General features: G+C 39.9%; 2 protein-coding genes across 10 annotated transcripts in view; one reads left to right on the top strand and one right to left on the bottom strand.

The window, feature by feature from the left end:
• LOC143024737 (uncharacterized) overlaps positions 1-15717 on the bottom strand; it is a 35366-nt gene extending 19649 nt beyond the window's left edge. For 2 of the 6 annotated variants that reach the window (XM_076183835.1, XM_076183829.1), the window contains exons 1-2: positions 15643-15717; positions 1373-1479 (exon numbers count right to left, since the gene is read on the bottom strand). In XM_076183835.1, the coding sequence (XP_076039950.1) occupies positions 1373-1479; positions 15643-15708 (173 nt within the window). In that variant the 5' untranslated portion in view covers positions 15709-15717. Of the gene's footprint in view, positions 1-1372; positions 1480-6927; positions 6996-10837; positions 11009-11312; positions 11342-15642 lie in introns of those variants that run through there. The other 4 variants (XM_076183832.1, XM_076183830.1, XM_076183833.1 and 1 more) reach the window with 4 other exon arrangements.
• The window catches only part of LOC143024738 (dual specificity protein phosphatase 14-like), a 53644-nt gene continuing 43914 nt past the window's right edge, over positions 11010-20739 (top strand). For 3 of the 4 annotated variants that reach the window (XM_076183837.1, XM_076183840.1, XM_076183841.1), the window contains exons 1-3: positions 11010-11146; positions 11574-11767; positions 17270-17369. In XM_076183837.1, coding sequence (XP_076039952.1) covers positions 11071-11146; positions 11574-11767; positions 17270-17369 — 370 coding nt within the window. In that variant the 5' untranslated portion in view covers positions 11010-11070. Of the gene's footprint in view, positions 11322-11573; positions 11768-17269; positions 17370-20739 lie in introns of all 4 variants that reach the window. The other variant, XM_076183838.1, reaches the window with a different exon arrangement.

Here is a 20739-nt window from a genome sequence, read left to right as displayed (position 1 = left end):
GCAAAAAATAGCATCATTACCTCTAGTAGAGATTTTACTCTAACATATACATATAACATGTGGCTCTAGTCTGTAGTAGTGCCCAAAACAGTTCCTAAAACATTGGTTGCATACTACTATGCAAATAATACTGCATAATACAGCCAATAACCAAATATGGGGTACATACATAATAAAACTATAAATTGTTAGATGTGGGTAAATACTGTTCACCATTTGCAAGTTCAGTACCTGTTTTATCCCTTCTGTATTAAAGTGTGTTATAGGGATGAATTAAAATGTCATCATAATAATAATACATACATACATATACCAACGGCTTTTTCACCCTTATAAGGGAGGTAGCCAACCCCCCCCCCATTCCATCCCTATCACATTGCACTCCCCTTCACCCTCTTATCTTGGCATCTCCTGAATGACGGGTCATCCCTGCATCTTGTCCACTGCCATGGGTCAGAAGCAGTGTCGCAAGACACAGCAAGGCTGCTTCATTAAATCGGCAGACCCCCCTCTCCGTCCCCTCATGCAGAAAAGGAGAAGACGGGGAGAAATCCCTTCGGGTTGCATCAAATTTTTCTCAGACATACTCCCTAACCCCCATCCCCCACCCACTCCACCTCATGCATCACACCATTCTCCACTCACCCGTCTTCTGTCCCCTCCCATCCCTCCACAACAGACATTCCCCTCTTCCCCAAAGCCCCTTTTACCCCATCCATCCATCTCATCCTAGGTCGCCCCCTCATGTTCACTCCTTCCACACCTCTTTTACTAGTCTTTCTTCACTCATTCTTTCCATGTGTCCAAACCATCCCAATACTCTTTCATCCACCCTATCTCCCAACTTCCTTTCCACCCCCATTCTCCTCCTCACCTCTTTATTTTTCACTCTATCCAGCCTAGTAACTGCTATCATACTCCTCAGACATTTCATCTCAAATACATTAAAACTCCTCCTCTCTTCCTCACTTATGTTCCATATAACAATAACAAGTAATGTACTGACCCAAAACCCAAGTAATTTTATTTATAATTTCTTGTTTGGTACTGAAATTAACCATCTTATCAACTTTCATAGTATGATGATTTCAGGTTTTGTTTAATGGCTGATAATGTATTCAACCAAGACAGAACAAGCTGTAGGGATGAAGATAAATACACAAATACTCAATAACCACACAGCTTTTACTACCCACATTCTCAGTAAAGCATGATAAGTGACTAATCTCTCTACACCTTAAAAATAAAGTTTCTTTAAGTCCTAAAGTCAATCATACTCCCCAATTAAGAAAACTATCTGAATTGGCCTCACCACGCACTGTAAACATTTGCTGACAAAATATAAACAAATAAAGAAAATAAATAAACTTACCCAGTATCAAACATGTCTGCTGTACTCATGGTACCTAAACTAAGTTCAGGTGACATGGAGAGCATTGTGTCCTGTGTCACAGCCCCAATGCTCCCAATGGACATCATCTGAAAATGAAAACAATGAACTTGGTACATCATTCACTTTATGAAATGCAAAATCCTTGAAAGTATGATATAAACCATAAAGGCTTCATATTTACATGGTGTTTCTGGATACTCATTGTCAGTTGTTAAGTTTCCATTAATCATGCTGTTGCTATCTATGATATGGACTAGAATCTTGATATTTTCACTTTGTGTAAGTTTTCTAAAGAACCTTTCTACTCATTATTTCTCTTTCCATGGGATGTTCCCAGCCACTTACATGCTTATGTATCCAGCTCATACTTTGTTGAAAGTTTAGTTTGTGCAAATTTGATCTTCTTGTGAAAAACTGTTCATTATTCATTTCATCTTTACATGAGACTCAGTGCATGTCACTTCTCAATGAAAAAGAAAACTAATTTTACTTTTGTAAAAAATAAAATAAAATAAAATAAAAAATAAATAAAATAAAAATAAATAAATAAACGACTCCCTTACATACTACACTGTCCATAATGGGAGGAGGAGAAAAAAAAAAGGATTGTAGAATATAGGAAAGGAGCAAAGTTCATTGGATCCAGTCTCCTATTCTCTAATTTTCAAACATACCTAGACTCAAATATGGTTCCAACTTAATCTATATCTCTGATTTCCAATTATCATATTTAGATATGAACTCTTTTATTGTTTGGGGGCTATATCAACTTTAAGCTATTCCATATATTTAAAGAAGAAAAGGTAAAAGGTGCAGATGGAGAGATGATAATGGAAGAGAAGGCAGTAAGGGGAAGATGGGCAGAATATTTTAGGGAGTTGCTAAATGTGAAGGAGGATAGGGAGGGAAAGATAGTTGCAGTGGGAAGTGCTAAGAAAATGACCATGATGAGTGAGGAAAATGGAGGAGAAATAAGGAAGAATGAAGTGAAGGCAGTTGTTAAGATGATGAAAGCAGGTAAGGCACCTGGTCTGGATGGTTGCCATGCAGAATGTCTAAAAAAAAGGAGGTACAGTAATGGTGGACTGGCTAGTGAGGTTATTTAATGTTTGCTGGAGAGAGGGTAGAGTGCCAGAGGACTGGAGGAGTGCCTGTATAGTGCCACTTTACAAGGGAAAAGGGGACAAGTGTGAATGTAGTAGTTTCCGAGGGATTAGCTTGTTAAGTGTAGTTGGGAAGGCTTATGGGAGGATCTTGATTGAGAGGATTAAGAGAGGAACAGAGGGAGTAATTGGTGAGGAACAGTGTGGATTTAGGACAGGTAGAGGTTGTGTAGATCAGATCTTTGTGGTAAGACAGATATGTGAGAAAGCTATAGGAAAGAGGAAGAATGTTTTTTGGGCCTTTATGGATCTGGAAAAGGCTTTGATAGGGTAGACAGAAAGGCACTGTGGAAGGTTATGCAGATATATGGGATAGGAGGAAAACTTCTAAGAGCTGTCAAGAGTTTTTATGAGAGTAGTAGAGCTTGTGTCAGGATTAGAAATGGAGAGAGTGAGTGGTTCGAGGTAAAGGTGGGACTTTGTCAAGGATGCGTTATGTCGCCCTGGCTGTTCAACTTATCCATGGATGGGGTAGTGCGAGAGGTAAATGCAAGGGTAGTGGGTCAGGGATTGGAGATGGTTAAAGAAAATGGAGAAAAGTGGGAGGTGAGCCAGCTGTTGTTTGCGGACGACACTGCGCTTGTGGCAGGATCAGAGGAGGGATTGAGGAAGTTAGTGACAGAGTTTGGGAGAGTATGTGATAGAAGAAAGCTAAAGATAAATGTGGGTAAAAGTAAGGTGATGAGATGTACAAGGGGTGAAAGTGGCAGTAGACTGGAAGTGAGCATTAAGGGAGAGCGACTGGAGGAAGTGGATAGTTTTAGATACTTGGGTGCAAATGTGGCAGGAAAAGGTGGAGTGAAGGTGGAGGTAGAATGTAGATTGAGAGAAGCGAGTAAATGCCTTGGTGGATTAGAGTGTAATGAGGAATAGACATTTGGGAATGGATGCTAAGAGGAGATTGTATGAAGGAGTGATTGTGCCAACAGCACTGTATGGGGCAGAAACATGGAACATAAGAGGAAGAGAGAAGGAATTTGAATGTGTTTGAGATGAGGTGTCTGAGAAGTATGTTGGGGGTTACTAGGCTAGAGTGAGAAATGAGGAGGTGAGGAGGAGAACGGGTGGAAAGGGAGTTGGGAGATAGGGTTGATGAAAGAGTATTAGGATGGTTTGGACACATGGAAAGAATGAGTGAAGAAAGACTAGTAAAAGAGGTATGGAAGGCAGATGTGGAGGGAGTGAACATGAGGGGACGTCCTAAGATGAGGTGGATGGATGGGGTGAAGGGGGCTTTGGGGAAGAGGGGAATGTCTGTTGAGGAAGGACGGGAGAGGACAGAAGACAGGGGTGAATGGAGAATGGTTGTATATGGAGGATGTTGTGATGCATGAGGTGGAATGGGCAGGGGGATGGGGGGAGGTGAGGTAGTATGTGTGAGCAAAATTTGACGCAGTCCGAAGGGATTTCTCCCCGTCTTCTCCTTTTATGCAATGGGGGGACGGAGAGGGGGGGGGGTGGGGTCGCCGATTTAATAAAGCAGCCTTGCTGTAGATGTGATGTGTCTTGGGACACTGCTTCTGACCCAGGGCAGTGGACAAGGTGCAGGGATGGCCTGTCATCCAGGAGGTGCTAAGATAAGAGGGAGGGTGGAGGGGTGTGGAGTGTATTCAGGGATGGAATGGGTGGGAATATTATGCCTTTTCCTTTTTGGCTACCTCCCTTGTAAGGGGTAAAAAGCCTTGGTATATGTATGATGTATGTATATATTTATACATCTATATGGAAAACTATTTCTTCGCATCCTTTTGACATGTGGTCTTTCTTAATTTACTTCCATGACCAAAGCCCTCCCATCTTTAATCAGATTTTTTCTAAGAATACATTCTACCCACTTTAAGTGCCATGAACACTGTAATCATGTGACCTCTTTCTCTTCGATCTTTCAAAGTTGGTAGACCTAGTACTTTTATTCTTTCCTTATATGATTTATCTGCCAAGCTGGGGACCAGTTTGGTTGCTGCCCTTTGTATTCTCTCAAATTTGCTTTTATCCTTCTCTCTGTGTGGGGACCATACTACTTACACACATTCCAATCTCAGACATATCAGGGTTTCAATGAGTTTTTTTCATCATCTCTTCATCCACATAATGGAATGTCAATTTAATCTTCTGTAGTAGTCCATGTCTCTCCTACAATCCTGCTGATATGTCTGTCAGGTGACATGTTGTCTTTTATCAACACTCCCAAGTCTTTCTCCTCTTTTGCTTTTGTAATGGGTTTACTTCCCAAGGAATAGTTAAAGGACGGCCTTTTGCCACTATTGCCCATTTCCAATACATTGCATATTCTTATATTTAACTTCATTTAACATTCCTGGATTCATGCAAAAATAGTATCTACATATTTTTGCAATATTCTATTGTCCTCTTCATCTTTCACTCTTCTCATGATTTTTGCATCATCTGCAACCATGTTGGTATAGCTTGTTCCTTCCATCATGGCATTAACACAGACAAGAAGTATTATTGGTGCAAGCACTGTACCTTGTGGAACTCCGCTCGTTACTGCTCTCCAGCTTGACAACTTGTCCTTTACTAATGTCCTCATACATCTTCCTTCAAAAAGTCTTTAATCTATTATAGTAGTTTGCCTCTCAGTCCTCCGACATCCTCCAATTTCCACATAAGTCAACAGTGAGGTACTTTTTCAAATGCCTTCTCTAGGTCCAGGTATATGCAGTCCACCCACCTCTCTCTTGTAGCACATCACTTTCGAGTAAAAACTTAAAAGGTTCAATACACATTACCTTCCAAATCTGAAGCCAAACTGTAGGTCAGAATGTTCATATTTTCAAGGTATTTTGTCCACCTCTTTCAATCCTTTCACATAACTTCATTATTGTGCTGGTTAGTGATACTGGCCTATAATTTATGGGGCGTTTCCTGGTTTCCACTTTTGTGAATTGGCACCACGTTTACCCTTTTCCAATCTAGTGGCACAATGCCTTCTTTCAATGAACAAGATTGTGGATCTTGTCTGTTAGTTGTTCAATACATGCTTCATGTATCCAGTTTGAGTTCCTGTCAGGTCCTGAAGCTTTTGTTACATCCAAAGACCCCAGGATATTGAGCACTTCCCTCACTTCTACATCTATATCTGCAAAACGTTTTTTTTTTTTGCTCACCTCATTTTTCTCAAAAAAGTTGCACTCTTTTGTGAAGAAAGATTGGAAAACTTCATTATTTCTACCTCAGCTGAGGCCTCTTCAAATACCTCACCATCTATTAACTTGGTGATTTCTCCCTCTCATTTTACCATTTATTAACCTGTAAAAGTTTTAGTTCATCTTTGCAGTTCTCTACTACGCCTCTTTCAAAATTGCTTTCTTCTTCTGAATACTGGTACAAGCATTCCTAGCTTGTTTGTAAGCTTCTCTCATTTATTGCTTCTTTTCCTTCTCCATGTTCCCCAAGCCACATCCCTGGCCGTTTTTGCAATCTCACACTTTTTGTACCAGTTCTGGTTTTGTTTCTTTCTCTAGTCTTTGGAACATGATTGTTCACTCCTAGGTTGTAAATATAAAGATTTCCCATTTCCTCCTTATTCCTGTGGTATTCATGAATTCCTCCCAGTTTGTTTCTTCAAAGAATTTTTTCAACTTTTAAATAATCTTCTTTCCTAAAATTGAGTCTCTCTTGCCTGTGTGATTCATTCCTTGGCTTTATTTCCTCATCCTCCAGCTGAAATTCATTTGTAACATGGTCAATTTTTCCTATTGGGCAAAGGTAGTTCAAGGAGCTGATGATGCCTGGCTCTTTGGTTAGTAAGAGATCTAATCTTGTGGGAGTGTCATCTCTTAGTAAGAGATCTAATCTTGTGGGAGCGTCATCTCTTACCCAGGTCACTGCCTTTACCCACTGGGTCATTGTGTTTTCCATTACTATAATCAACTGGGTATTTCCCCAGGAATCTATTTTGTCAATTGCTTCCCATTCCTCCCAGTTGACCTCCCCACAATCAAAATCTCCAATAAGGGCTCAGTTATTACTTTGTTCAAAAATTTTCTTTAGGTAAAGACCTGTATCCATTAACATCTTTTTATATCCAGTTTCATCCTAAGCTCTTGTCTTGGGGAACATATGCCACCATGAAGTCTCTTTTATTGTGTCCTTTAGTACTGATCTTTAGGTGAATTGCTTCAGCCCTACCTTCACTCAGTCTTGCTTCTTCCATCTTTGTGTGTGTACGTGTGTGTGAGCGGAAGTGAGAAATCAACTACCTAACACAATAGTGCCTAGTTCTAGAGCTGCAATATCTGCAAATTGATACTTCTAATTTCTCAATATTTCCTATCTATATATCAAGGGTTGATTTCCCCTTACCAGGGAGGTAGCCAAAATCAAAGACATATACCCACTCCCACTCACCACTATTTCCTCCCTCTCATCTTAGCTCCTCATGGATGATTGGTCATCCCTGCATCCCACCCACTGCCCTGGGTCCGAAGCGAAGAAAAAGGAAGAAAAAAAATTATCTCCATTATGTAAAAAATTATCATTGCTCTCTCACACTACACATTGACCCCTTCGATACGATGACGCCTACGTAGGGGTCATGAGAAGCAAGTGGGTACGCGAGGATGCCGATGTCGGCGTCTTGATTACATTTATTGTAGTTGTACCTGTGTGACCCCCATTCTCTGTAAACTGGCTTCATCATATTTTCTATGGTTATCAAAATTCACGGGTGAAAGAGAGAACGAGCAATACAGCAGTGACTTTATTTTTCATAATGCGAGTATTATGACGCAACATCACACGTCAGGGAGCTAATGCTGCCCACGAGATTTTGGCCCGGAGTGAAGGGGTTAACAAAGTCAATGATGGTCTAAAAATATGGAAACTACAAAAAAGTGTAAACACAACTGAATCCTGATTGAATTTTAACCCCATACAGCATCAGCCCAATGTAGAGCTCATATGCTGGTGTTGGCCAATTTTCGATTCTTAATTTTTTTTGCATACATATATACATATACCAAAAGCTTTTTTCCCCCTTACACAGGGTGTAGCCAAAAAGAAAAAGGCAAAGAAACCACTCCCACCCATTCCATCCCCTACATATTCCACTCCCCTCCTCCCTCCCTCTCATCTTGGCACCTCCTGGATGATGGGTCATCCCTGCATCCTGCCCACTGCCCTGGGTCAGAAGCAGTCACAAGACACAGTACATCCACAGCAAGGCCACTTCATTAATTCAGCGACCCCCCATCTCTCCGTCCCCTCATGCAGAAAAGGAGAAGACAGGGAGAAATCCCTTCGGGCTACATCAAAATATTTCTCGTACATACTTCCTCACCCCCCCACCCACTCCCCCTCATGCATCACAGCATCATCCATACACAACCCTTCTCCATTCACCCCTATCTTCTGTCCTCTCCCATCCTTCCTCAACAGACATTCCTCTTTATTGTAATGCCCCTTTTACCCCTATCCATCCATCTCATAGGACGCCCCATCATATTCACTTCTTTCACACCTCTTTTACTAATCTTTCTTCACTCATTCTTTCCATGTGTCCAAACCATCCTAATACTCTTTCATCAACCCTATCTCCCAACTCCCTTTCCACCACTGTTTTCCTCCTCACCTCCTCATTTCTCACTCTATCTAGCCTAGTAACCCCCATCATACTTCTCAGACATTTTATCTCAAACACATTCAAACTCCTCTCTTATGTTCCATGTTCCTGCCCTGTACAGTGCTGTCGGCACAATCACTCCTTCATATAACCTCCTCTTAGCATCCATTCCCAAATGTCTAGATCTCATTACACAATTTAATCCACCAAGGCATTTACTCACTTCTCTCAATCTACATTCTACCTCCACCCCCACTCCTCCCTTTCCTGCCACATTCGCACTCAAGTATCTAAAACTATCCACTTCCTCCAGTCTCTCTCCCTTAATGGTCACTTCCAGCCTGCTGTCACTCTCTCCCTTTGTACATCTCATCACCTTACTTTTGCCCACATTTACCTTCAGCTTCCTTCTTTCACACACCTTCTCAAACTCTGTCACTAACTTCCTCAGACCAAAGCCTTTGAGGGATCATACTTAAGAGATCTATTGACACACCCTTGACGAGTACCACCCAGGACAGGTGGAAGACTAAATCCTTATCAGTGCATCATTGCAGCTTTTTTAAAGCCAGGACCAAATGAAGTTGTTTATCCAGACCCATCTTTTCACAATATAAGCTCTGTTGTTGACAAATGATCCTTCCTTGAGTGCCTTATGGGCCTGCTCAATGGACAATGCCAGTTACTAGGGGGGGTGAAAATCTCATGGAAAAAAAAAAAGAAAAAAAAAATCCTGGAGCACAGGACTGATATGCCATCAACATTAAATGTTGCAGTCTTTTATATTAGTGTGGGCTTGTTTATTTGTCAACAATTAACAGGAGACAGTGAAAAGCAACAACAAGCTGCTAGATCTATTTATATGAAAAAGTAGTCAATAGAAATCTTGGTGCTGGCTCCCCAGATGGATGAATGGGTGGTGATAAGCTTCAACATGAAATATGGTTCCCTTTGACATACATCTAACAAGACCATCAGCAACAAGAAAATTATTACAAATATCTAAATCAAGTAATTATGGGTAAAACACTAAAATTAATAATGATGAATTATAAAATCAAAACTATGATGGGGCATTCTCCGTCAGATCAACAAGTGCCTAACACACTCATATCTCCAATTTTGCTGAAATTTGGTTATAGGTAGTTTTAGGGCCCTGAGGGGCTGAGACTTACCCCCAAATATGCCGAAGATCTCCACCAACTTCAACTCTATTTCCTCCCCCATTTCCCCACAAGGAATGACAAAGTGCAACTACTCCCCTCCTATAAATAACAGTGACAGAAACTATCCAACACGAGAATTCCAATATATCTTCCTAGGAAGATCTATGGAGTGTCCAAAGTCCTACAGGGATTTTCATAATTTTTACATTTTGAGATTTATAATTTTCTGTTGGTGATATAAAAAAAAAATGTAATATTGCATTAATATTATTGAAAGCCACAATAGAAGTACCCATAAAGAACCAGAACAGAGGGCAGGTAGGCCACAGCTACCAAAACATTGACAAGCCTGCTGTCATTGTAGCCTCATTAATTTGTGTTTTTGTATCAAACTATAATAGTTAAATGCAATGATGTAAAAATTAATCCAACTATTATTAAACAATCATATAAAATAGTAAGGACAATCAAAAAATTTTAATGAGCCATAACCAAACGTGGTGGTTTTAATCATTTATGCCCAATTCCTAGGTTTTACTCCACAGGAAATGTTACACAGTGACAGAGCATTGACAACACTTCTTGTTATTCTCCTAACACTTGGTAATACAGAAGTAACAAATGAAAGCACACATCAGACATTATCACTACGGTACTCGAGTAATTCAAATCAATACTTCCATCAAGGGCAAATCTGACCCAAAGCCATTTCATTCTAGTATTCAAATAATGACTTATTAATAACATTTTTGGATGAGAAGCATCTTAGAATATGCAGACCTACTTAAAGGGCATATAGTTGTAATCCAGGTAGGACAAATGTAATAGTAAAATATAACAAATAAATCAAGAAAGATGCATCCATTAACTTGATTACAAGATAATGTTAAACTACTGCATGGCCCAATCACAACCTGTTATATTATCTTTAACATATGGATCAATTAGATTTAAAAATGTTATATATAAAATTTGCATTTCCTCAAATTCTATATTAAATAGTATTCAAGGCACCTTATCCCTACAATGACATTCACATGCCTAGATGACTTAAAATTTCATTTTTTTCCAAACAAAAATAGCACCAGTATGATTATCATAGTATGGGAATAATGACTACTTCAAACACACATACAGTCAATTTACGAATAGGCTCAATTTACGCCATATCATAGTCCAAAGTCATGCATTTTACTTCCTTCACAATGACTACGGAAATATCACGTTGGACGACGGCATGAAAACACGCATGTGCCCCATGTCTTCATTTCCTATTTGGGTCCCTGCCGAGAGCAGAACACAAACATACCTAACGCAAGTGCCCCACGCCTCCAACAAACTTCTTTCACCCAAACTAATTTTTAAACCAACGTGACTTGAATAAATGTACATTTATCACCACTAATAGCATGTCCACGTGAAAGTCACATGGTGAAAATACATTGCCCGCTCATTCGTACTATCTTTCACCACAACAAAGTTCACCGCCACCCGCATTTGACTTATTATGCTAAATTTCAGGGAAGCTTACCTTATCCTTCTATCAATGACCAGATGCGACCTATCCTGACGTCATACGTAATGCTTCTGGCATGAAACATAGACCTAATATGCAGTACTAACTGAGAAAACCTGTAGATAACAGAAAGTTTTGATCAACACAGACACCATCAGCTGTCACCTTTTCAACGTGGTTGTTGTGTGGCGGGACGGTGGAGGGGGAGGAGGAGTATGAGTGGAGAGAAATGCGCCTGACAAGCCCAAATGAAATGTAACGCGCAAGGTGATTGGTTCAAGCAGACGACACCATTCCTACGCTTCCAGACTGCTGTTCTATTCTGTGAGTTTTGCTTCTGTATTCTTCAGTACAGAATAACCACGATATATACTAGTGCATCCATTCTCCCTAATCTAGTGCGAGGACGTTAAGTAAAAAGATATCAGTGGCCATATATATTTATATGTACACAATCGTGGGTATCCTGGCGAGAACAGAAACTACATACAGTTAGACGGTGATGCATCCATATCCTCCTTCCACACAGTAATGAAAAATAATAGGAGTAGTGACCAATTCATTATGTTGTATTTGTGTGTATTTAATATAATTTAATATACTTTATCTATTAGAAACGTCTGTTATTAAAATATGGTGACTCATTATCAAGGGATCAAAAGTATATAGCCCTATTATATAATTTGTTTGTTATTCTAATTGTCAATTTTGTTATTTTTGTAATAAAATCTTATGTAGTATTTGTTTGCAGATCTAAAACCTCCAACACCAACAACAACTGTAGAAACTACAAAAATGTCCGTGCGCGGGACATTAGGAATGAGTGATGTTTACCCTGGAATCTATCTAGGAAGTGCCTGCGTGGTAACTCCGCATGATCTATTTACAAGAAATGTTAAATGTTTGGTTTGGGCAACTCCGGAAATTGACCCTGTGCCCCTACCGGTAAGGCATTTTTTGTATTTTTTCTGTAACCATTCTGGATACTCCACAAAACCAAGAGCTCTTAAGAAAAAAAACGTGCAGTGTCAGTATATGCATATGACAGTCACAATTCCGAGGAACTATAATATACTTAGTTCATAGCGTGATCACTCAATCATAGGCGTTCTTGGCCACTAGTTCTAAAGAGCACAATTTCCTTGTCCCAAAGTTTCTCTTTATATTTTTTTTAATTACGCCAACCAGTGCATTTGTCACGAATACACTGGAAGATTTCATGCATAACACTGCTGTTAGGTATTGCAGAAATGTATTATTTTTAAACATGTCAGGTCATGACGTATTGTCATCGTCTGCAGGCATGAGTACCTTATTTGGCTGGGGGTGGGGGTCACCTTTGGCACATTAGGCCGCCATGGCTGACGTCACAGGCCATCATCTCAGCTGTTCTTCCTGGTACGAGGTGCTGCTACTTCCACTACCCCTCCCCCAGAACCATTAGTCGTAATATTGCATAATTCCTCCCTATCATTGATGACGGTGGAAGTTAGGAGTTGAGGGGCGGGGCCATAATCGGTACTAGAACCATCATCCTCAGCATCAAACTTCATCATTCATAGTACTAAATAACATCTTTGGCAGCAAAAATTACTGGTTTCACTGCCAGGACAGATCGGCAACAAACTTCAAGATGTCTTTGACCACTGATGCAATCAGACCAAAGGGCCTTGGATTCCTTCTTGCTTTAACTCGAAGCACTTTCTAATTTTCCTTCAGACCCTGAACCCCCCTTTCCTAAAGGTCGTACCCTTAATTAAATTAAATCTTGTGGCATTAACCTGGGCAAAATCTGTAAATGTGACATTGGAAGCACTGGGTTAGCATTTTAGCTACCAAAAGGGTACCTGATGGCAGCCAGAATAAATGGGTAAAAAGCACTTGATATAGAAGGGGATAATGTCCCACTCCATCATCTGTGCTTAACTCTTAGATCGAACATCCCATTTAATTTTTATAGTAAATTTTATATTATTTCCAGCCCAGAGCCAGGGACTTTTTAATCAATAACAAAGTTGAATATCTTAGTCTTCCACATGTGATGATTATATTCCTGTCACGTCCATCTTTGTAACTACCAGGTCTTTATTTGCATGAAAGTACAGCACACCCATCTACAAAAATCCTGCTGTCCCACCCACTCTGTAATTAATCCTTTCCAAACTATTGTTCTAACTTTGGACAAGCTATTTTATTCATCTCTGTAACACTGCATGGGTAGTGAAGGTGTCAGCAATCTTGATTAATACCTACCATACTTAGCATTACTTTTTCTTTTAATTCTGGCTCCTGTAAAGCTATGTAACACCCCTTTAGACATAATGGGGCTAATTTATACAAGTATATCTTTAACATGCACTCAATTATACTTTTACACATTAGCTTTCACTGTAGAACAGGTTTCGCTTTGCTATTACAGTAGCATGATGGCTGCTAAAATAAACAACTGAAGTTGTAAAATGCAGTAAAAAAAAAAAGATTAACTGCATTAGGCTCAAGATATATATATCAAAAGGCCTTTTATCCCTTATAAGGGGGGTGGCTGTGTTAAAGTATACATCCACCCTACAGCTATCCATAAACTCATTTGTTGCCCCTCCCATCTTTGAACCACTTGGATGATGGGTCATCCCTGTTCCCTGCCACAGTTCATGGGTCAGCTGCAGTGCAGCAAGAAACAGTATTTCCAAAGCAGCGCTTGAAAGCCTGAGCTGGTTTATCCCCTTTGTTTAATTATATGGCTACCTCCATCAACATCCACTACAGAAATTTACAGAGCAGAGAAGAATATTCCTTTATGCTGTGTCATTTTCTCATACATCTACAACCACTCTTTATCCACCCCCTATATTTTGCATTCTCTCTGATTTCCTCAATAAACATGCCTCCTGTATCCAATGTCCCCAGGACTAGTGATGATGAGTACCTGCATGTGGTGGTTGTGCAAGATGTACAGCAAAGCTGTCAATTTCCAAAACCCATCAACACCCTCATCTCAATCAGGAAGTGCTGTCCCAAAAGGTTGACACTGTCTCTGGAATGGGTCCAAGATTTCTATCAACTTCAGTTGTATATCTTTGCAGTTTTTCACATGTGGAGAGCAGACAAACAGCAAATACTCCCCCCACCCAACCACTTTCAGCCAGTAACAAAGAAACTGTCCCAGACTAATACAACACATGTAGTCCAAAGTTTCTATCTAGAGAAATCTGTGGGAGAGCCCAAGTACCATTACCAGTCACTGTAAGGTTGCAGGTTTTCCATTTAGTGAAATACATTAATTAATTAACCCAATACCACATCCATCCATCTCAATTTTATTATCACCCTCCACCCACTTCTCATTTCAACACTCTTATAGTTGGTCTTTCCTCGTTCATTCAAAGCTCAAGATAGAGTAGTTTTTAACTCTTCTGTTGCAAAGGGGTTTTCCCTCAGGTGAGTAAAGTAGCTTAGCAGCAACCAAGATAAACATTTAAAGTAAAAAAAGAATACAGCAAAAGGGTTATTCTCTCTCATTTAACCCCTTCCTTATGATGGCATACTTTACGAATGGTTTTGTACAGATGAGGTTAAGGTTATCTTGTCTTTGCATTGGTTACATACTGTAAAGACAGTGTTATCCATCTATTAGTTCTAGACCCCTTTGAAACATTGATGTATTCTACAGAATCTGTTCTAAGCCAGATCATTTTATTCAGCTGAGGAGGATATCACTGCACTGAAAAGTTTAAACCCATTGACCAGCGAGGGGATGCCATGAAGATGAACAAGATAACCTGGTGCCAACCAGAATAAAAGGAAAAGTGGCATCCATTAGATAAGGGATCAATCAAGTTTGACTCTAATTTTCTCACTACTAAGGAAGTGCCATGCCGATGACTGAAATAGCTTGGTGGGTGTTAGGATAAAAGGAAAAGAGGCAACAGATATGAAAAGGTGTGGCCCTTCATTACCAAGGGGATACCATGCAGCTGTATTACATCATTTTCCATTAACCACAATAAAAAGTAAATAAATGTCCCTTGGTATGGAAGGAATTAATGAAGGAATGTCACACAATTGAATAAAATCATCTGGTATCCTCCAAGTGATGGTAATAAGGGTTGGGGACACACATATGCCTCCTCATTGTCCATGCTTTTTGTATGTTCAGTGTCTATTACTACTTCTTGGCATAACTCCTGGATATTTAGCCTCAAAGTATATCTTGTTCTCACAACCCATTCCTAACATTTAGCCAGAGTAATACAGCATCCCTCAGTACAAATCCATACAGTACTTTTACACCTTTTGTCAGCCGTGGTGAATGATTTGTATTATTAGAAACTAGAATTTTACCTGATTTTCTAGTTAGTGTATCTGGCTTATCTATAAAATCTACTGGTAATTTTCATAATTATAGCCAAATTAGTAAAATTCTACTTTCTTATGATAGAAAGCATTCATTATAAAGGTGTGGCCTAAAAGCTTTTTACAGGCCTGAGACAAATCAATTTAACCCATATAAAATTGATTTTGGCACCCACTAGATCTTCCTCAAGCTGCTTTTGTCAGAGGATTAAGAAATTATCTTGTTCAACTTTCTCACTACCAAGGTTGACCTGCAACTTATACTTTGGCAATTTTCCATCATTAAAAAAAGTTATCAACACAGAATAGGTCAGGCCACATATTCAAACTGCCTTAGATGCAACCACCATACAGAAAATACAGAGCACCTCATTTTACACTGCCCCACACTAACAATCCCTAGACAGCAGCACAATATATCTTCCCTAAATGATTTATGGGCCAACCTGGTGGCCATGGCCAGTTACCTGAGAGCGGTGTGTCTCCTCCAAGAGAGACCTGGAGCAGCAGATTGATTGGTTGATCATTCCCATGTGATTTTATTTAACAGGGGGAAACCTACCTGTAAAAAAAAATAATAATAATAAATCAAAAATAAAATAATGCCAGGAGATGCCTAGCTGCCCTGTTTCCTCAGACTTCTGAGAGAAATGGAAGTCACAAGAGGAGGAGGAATTTGAATACAGGTCTGCATTGTATGAAGCAGTTGGGCCCAATGTTCAATTTGAGGGTGGTGGAGGTGGGTGCCAAATTGATTGTTGTCCTTCTTGAGTGACACAAACATGAGTATACATAGTAACAATGAAATTATTAATGACAACAACATAAATACACAACACACACCAACTTTATATACAAGTAACTCATATAACATCCCCCATCTCAACACTTCATGGATGAAAGGTCATCCCTGACCTTTGCCACATTGCTTAGGTTGAAGACATAGTGCTTCCACTTAAAAACAATGACACAATAACAAAGGGATCAATGATGGATACATGGATGTGGTGGTTCTGCAAGATGGAATGATAATATTAATTGTTGCTTCAAAGTTCACTGATTGGAAACTCGCTGCCCCACAATAGCTACCAGTGGTCCTTAGACCCTCCAATAGATCTTTCTAGCAAAACATTTTGGACTGTTGTGGATTTTGCTTATAGATTACTGGCTGATATGAGGAAGGAAGCAGTCACTGATTGCCAGCTCTCCTTATGTGAAAAATGAAGGAAAGTTAGTCCAAGCTGATAAAGAGACAATTTGGGCCTGGTCCAGAGGTAGTCTTGCAGGGCTGCTGGGAATTAAAGATGAGTGTTAGGAAAATAATTCTCTCTAATGACCATCTTGCAGGACCTCCACAGGCAGGTACCCCTCTGTTGTTTCACAGGAATAAGGAAATACTTATGTGTGAAGACTTCAATCCCCACTTGTAAGGATGTGGCCAAGTCAAAGAGGATACACCAACTCTCTCATCTCATTACCTTGGGGATGAAGGGTCATTTGCTCTCCATCACAATGCATGGGTCAAATGCAGTGAGGCACATCCTATCCCCAGCAAAGCCCACCAGCTGAAGCTAGTTTACACCCACTTTGTCACCATATGGCAACCTCTCCCGTCTCCACCCTCCAAATCCACTCATCTTTGGAGCAGATAAAAGGAACATACCTTTTGGCTGTATCATCCATCCATCTATTCATATCACACCATTTTTGCATTCTCTCTTCCCTGCTCTGTTAACATAGTTTGTGCATCCAGTGCATGATTAGTGAGATTGTATTTAAATACACAGAGAAGGATATTATGCAAAAAATTAATTTGTATTACAGCAACAAATATAAACAGTGCAATAATGAAAACATATATACTATTGCATTTTTTAAGTATTACATTGATTAACAAGTTTCTAGCTCCAGGCATAAAGGACTATGGTACTTTTTGTGTTTATGTAGATGCCAATGACTAACTATGTTTTTCAGAATGCCAGGATGCCAGTGAAGGTGTCAGACTCTAATTAAGTGTGTCACTAATGATATCTCTCACTAATAATGTATTTTTTCACTAATGATATCTTTATCACTAACCTAACGATTCCTCAGGAGGACCTCCGTGTGGTACGGGTTTACGTCAAGGATGAGGAGCAGCAGCAGATTTCACACTACTTCCCAAGTGTGGCCCAGGCATACCGCAAGTGTCTCGGTAGGTGCCTCCTGCAAGTAGCCCCATCTATTGGGAATCTCTGAAATTTGGAAATATCCAATATTTGGTGAGAAAAGGAGAAAAGTCTCAAAATCTAGAAAACTCCTGAAACTAGAAACTTTTTTCTCATTTTCTGGTATATATTGCCAAGGTGTTTTCTTTCCAAATATTGGATATTTCTTAGTTTTAGAAATTATTAAGAGAGAAATCTCTGTGCATAGTGCACAGCTTGAAGGTACTTAATTCAAACCAGCAAGCAGGCAGGCAGGCAGGCAAGCAGACAGGCAGACAGTCTGAACTATCAAATAGGCAGATGCAGGAGAAGAGCACCTGCCAAGAGGTGCTTAACACTCAATGCACAGAGGAATAAAATCATCTGGTATCATAAGAACATAAGAATGGGGGAGGTTGCAAGATACTATAAGGCCTACACTAGGCAGTTTCATGTCCATTACCACCTATCATCCATATCCATAAAGTTATTTAATCTAATCTAGCTAAAATAAATATATAAATCATAAATACCAGTAAAAGGAGCTAAATATGGCCGGAACAGTCACTTTTGCCCAGTGTGTAGGAATAACCAGAGCAAGTGTTCACCTAAAGTTATTGGTCATTGTTCCCCAGACATTTTAGTTATGAGGTGGGTATGATATCAAACATAATACACAGCACTACTCATAATATATAAAGAAATGAATAAATAACTAAATATATGAGTGCATGAATAAATAAACATATGAATAATAAATGCATAAGCAAATTTGACAGTGTAATCTTAGTGAAACTGGGCATTTCATGCACAAGAGGCCATCTCCTTCCAAGGGGGAAAGGACCTTTGCCATGCATGACTAGCAGAGATAGGCACTTTACTGCCGGACAGGTAGTGCGTTACCAAAAAATCTGCTTATACATACTGCGTATGTGTATATACATATGCACATACACAGTAATGTGGACTGCTCTAAGGAAATTAAAATTGGTAACACATTGATGGAAATACACCCCAGATTTTTCAGTAATGTACTACCTGTCCAGTGGTAATGAATCCAGCTCTGATGACTAACCTATGCTGCCCTAGCAGCCAAGGGCAAGGTGACGGCTTCAGCCACAGGAAAGCGTCTCTTGGGTTAAGTTCTAAACCATCTGTGGTTTGATACAGCCAGGTGGTGAGGTTCGATAACAGGTTTGTTGTACTTGTCAGTTAAGAGATGGTGCTTGGTAGCTATAATGTTTGTTAATGTTGACATTAAAGTACCCAAGCGCGCGCGCGCACATATTTGGAATAGCTTTGAAGGTGATAGAGCCAAAGCTCAAACAATACACGAGTTCCAATCAAAGTATGATAATTGGATATCAAATATATAAAGTTGGAACCGTATATGAATTTGAATCTAGGTATGTTCGAGAACTAGAAAATTAGAGACAGGAACCAACGAGCGTTGCTCCTCTCCTGTATACTTCAGTTAGGTACACACATACAGAAAAGGCTCAGCTTCAGAGCCCTTACATGCCTAAGTGCTACCCCGAGGCAAAGTTCTCAGTGATGCCCCCTCCCCCACCTACCACCACTTCTTAACTCTGCGAAAACCGCAAATCAAGTCATCATGGGTAAACAAATGAAAAAGAGCATGTAGATATTTTGAGTCAAACTTCATAATTTTTTAATGTAGACATTTTAGCTATTGGCTTGCGGAATAATTTAATAGATTTTAAATTTTGTATTAATCTCCCAATTGCAGAAATGATAAAGGAAAATATTTAATTTTTTTATTCAAACGCAAAAATCGTCGATTACGGCTTCTTTGGCCTCTGTTTACATGAGCAGAACCTTCACATATGGAGGGGGTGGGGTATAGGACCGGGGGCGGCAATTCTAGCATGGACTTGCCACCCAAAAGGCTGACAAAATAATGATAATATAATTATTTTTTCAGCCTAATGATATCATAATTATTTTTTCAGCTTTGTGGGTGGCAAGTCCATGCTAGAATTGCCGCCCCCGGGCATATTCCCCACTCCCTCTATATGTGAGGGTCCTGCTCATCTACCATTAGGGAGATAACCTACTCAAAGAATGGGTTCTTTGTCCTCTCGTTCCGGCCCTACGTGGTTGCCTTTTATGACACATAGAAGAACTTGGTGGCGTTATTCTTGCCCCCGCAACACCGTATCCAAGTCTTAGTAGAATACTGAAATAGAGGGGAAACATATTTCCTTAGGGACGTTCATTGGGAAATCAGGATATTGCGAAACTCTCAGCTATATACGGTATAAAGTCCTGCTGTACATGTCTTGTTCAGTTGGTCCCATTGTCACACGGGGGATAAGTGATGGGGGGCATTGCCCCCCACCTCCCAAACCCCAATTTGGTCTCCAAGCGCAACTATCGGACGAATGCTGGTTCTAATATCGCCCGGTAAGACTTCCCCGTACGAGGTCACTGACTGCATTAGGTTTTACGCAGTCAGTACGGAAGGTACCCCTACGGACCAGAGTCACACAGCACTATATTCTTTATTATTTATTATATATATTTATATTTAATCTCCACTCAAAGAAGTGTTGAATCACTGTTTAACTCTGTTACTTTTGCAACCCTCCTTAAATTCCTCTTTTGCCTCCTCTGTGACCCCACCTTTGCCCGTAGCACCATGTGACAAGGGACAAGAACACCGTAAATGACTTCCCATGCGTTTCCTGAAAGGCAACTCAGTCGGGGCCGGATCGATCGAGGGGGGCCAAGGAATGCCTCCCCCCCCACCCCCATTATTTCATCCACATGGAGTCAGGGTTGAAATATTAATGATAATAATAATAGTAATAATAATAATGATAATAATAATGGTGATAATAATAATAATTATTATTATTATTGTTGTTGTTGTTGTTGTTGTTGTTGTTGTTGTTGTTGTTACCATCTTCATTATTGTCACGATTACTATTATGTTGTTATAGTTCTTTTATTTACTTGTTACGCCTCCAGGAAAGAGATATAGGATTGCAGTTACATAAATGTGAGAAGAAAGTATGCAAGTGTTCATATATATATATATATATATATATATATATATATATATGTGTGTGTGTGTGTGTGTGTGTGTGTGTGTGTGTGTGTGTGTGTGTGTGTGTGTGTGTGTGTGTATGTGTGTGTGTGTGTGTATGTACATTCGCATACACGTAGAGGCTGATTGACCCAAGCCGAGCTGCCATCTGGGGATAATCATCTCAGCCAACCTTGACCTTCATATGGGGGGGGGATTAAATCTGACACCGCCTTGGTGCTGCTTTGATTCGACAAGTGTACTGCCTCTGAAATCCCATTACATCAGTGACTTGCTTAAGCTATAATTTCATCAAGTGATTTATC

The sequence above is a fragment of the Oratosquilla oratoria genome, chromosome 4 (genome assembly GCF_046742065.1).
Source record: "Oratosquilla oratoria isolate Oo_2021 chromosome 4, ASM4674206v1, whole genome shotgun sequence".
NCBI lineage: Eukaryota > Metazoa > Arthropoda > Malacostraca > Stomatopoda > Squillidae > Oratosquilla > Oratosquilla oratoria.
The sequence above is the reverse complement of the archived record's forward strand: the minus strand, read 5'-3'. Positions and strand labels throughout refer to the sequence as shown.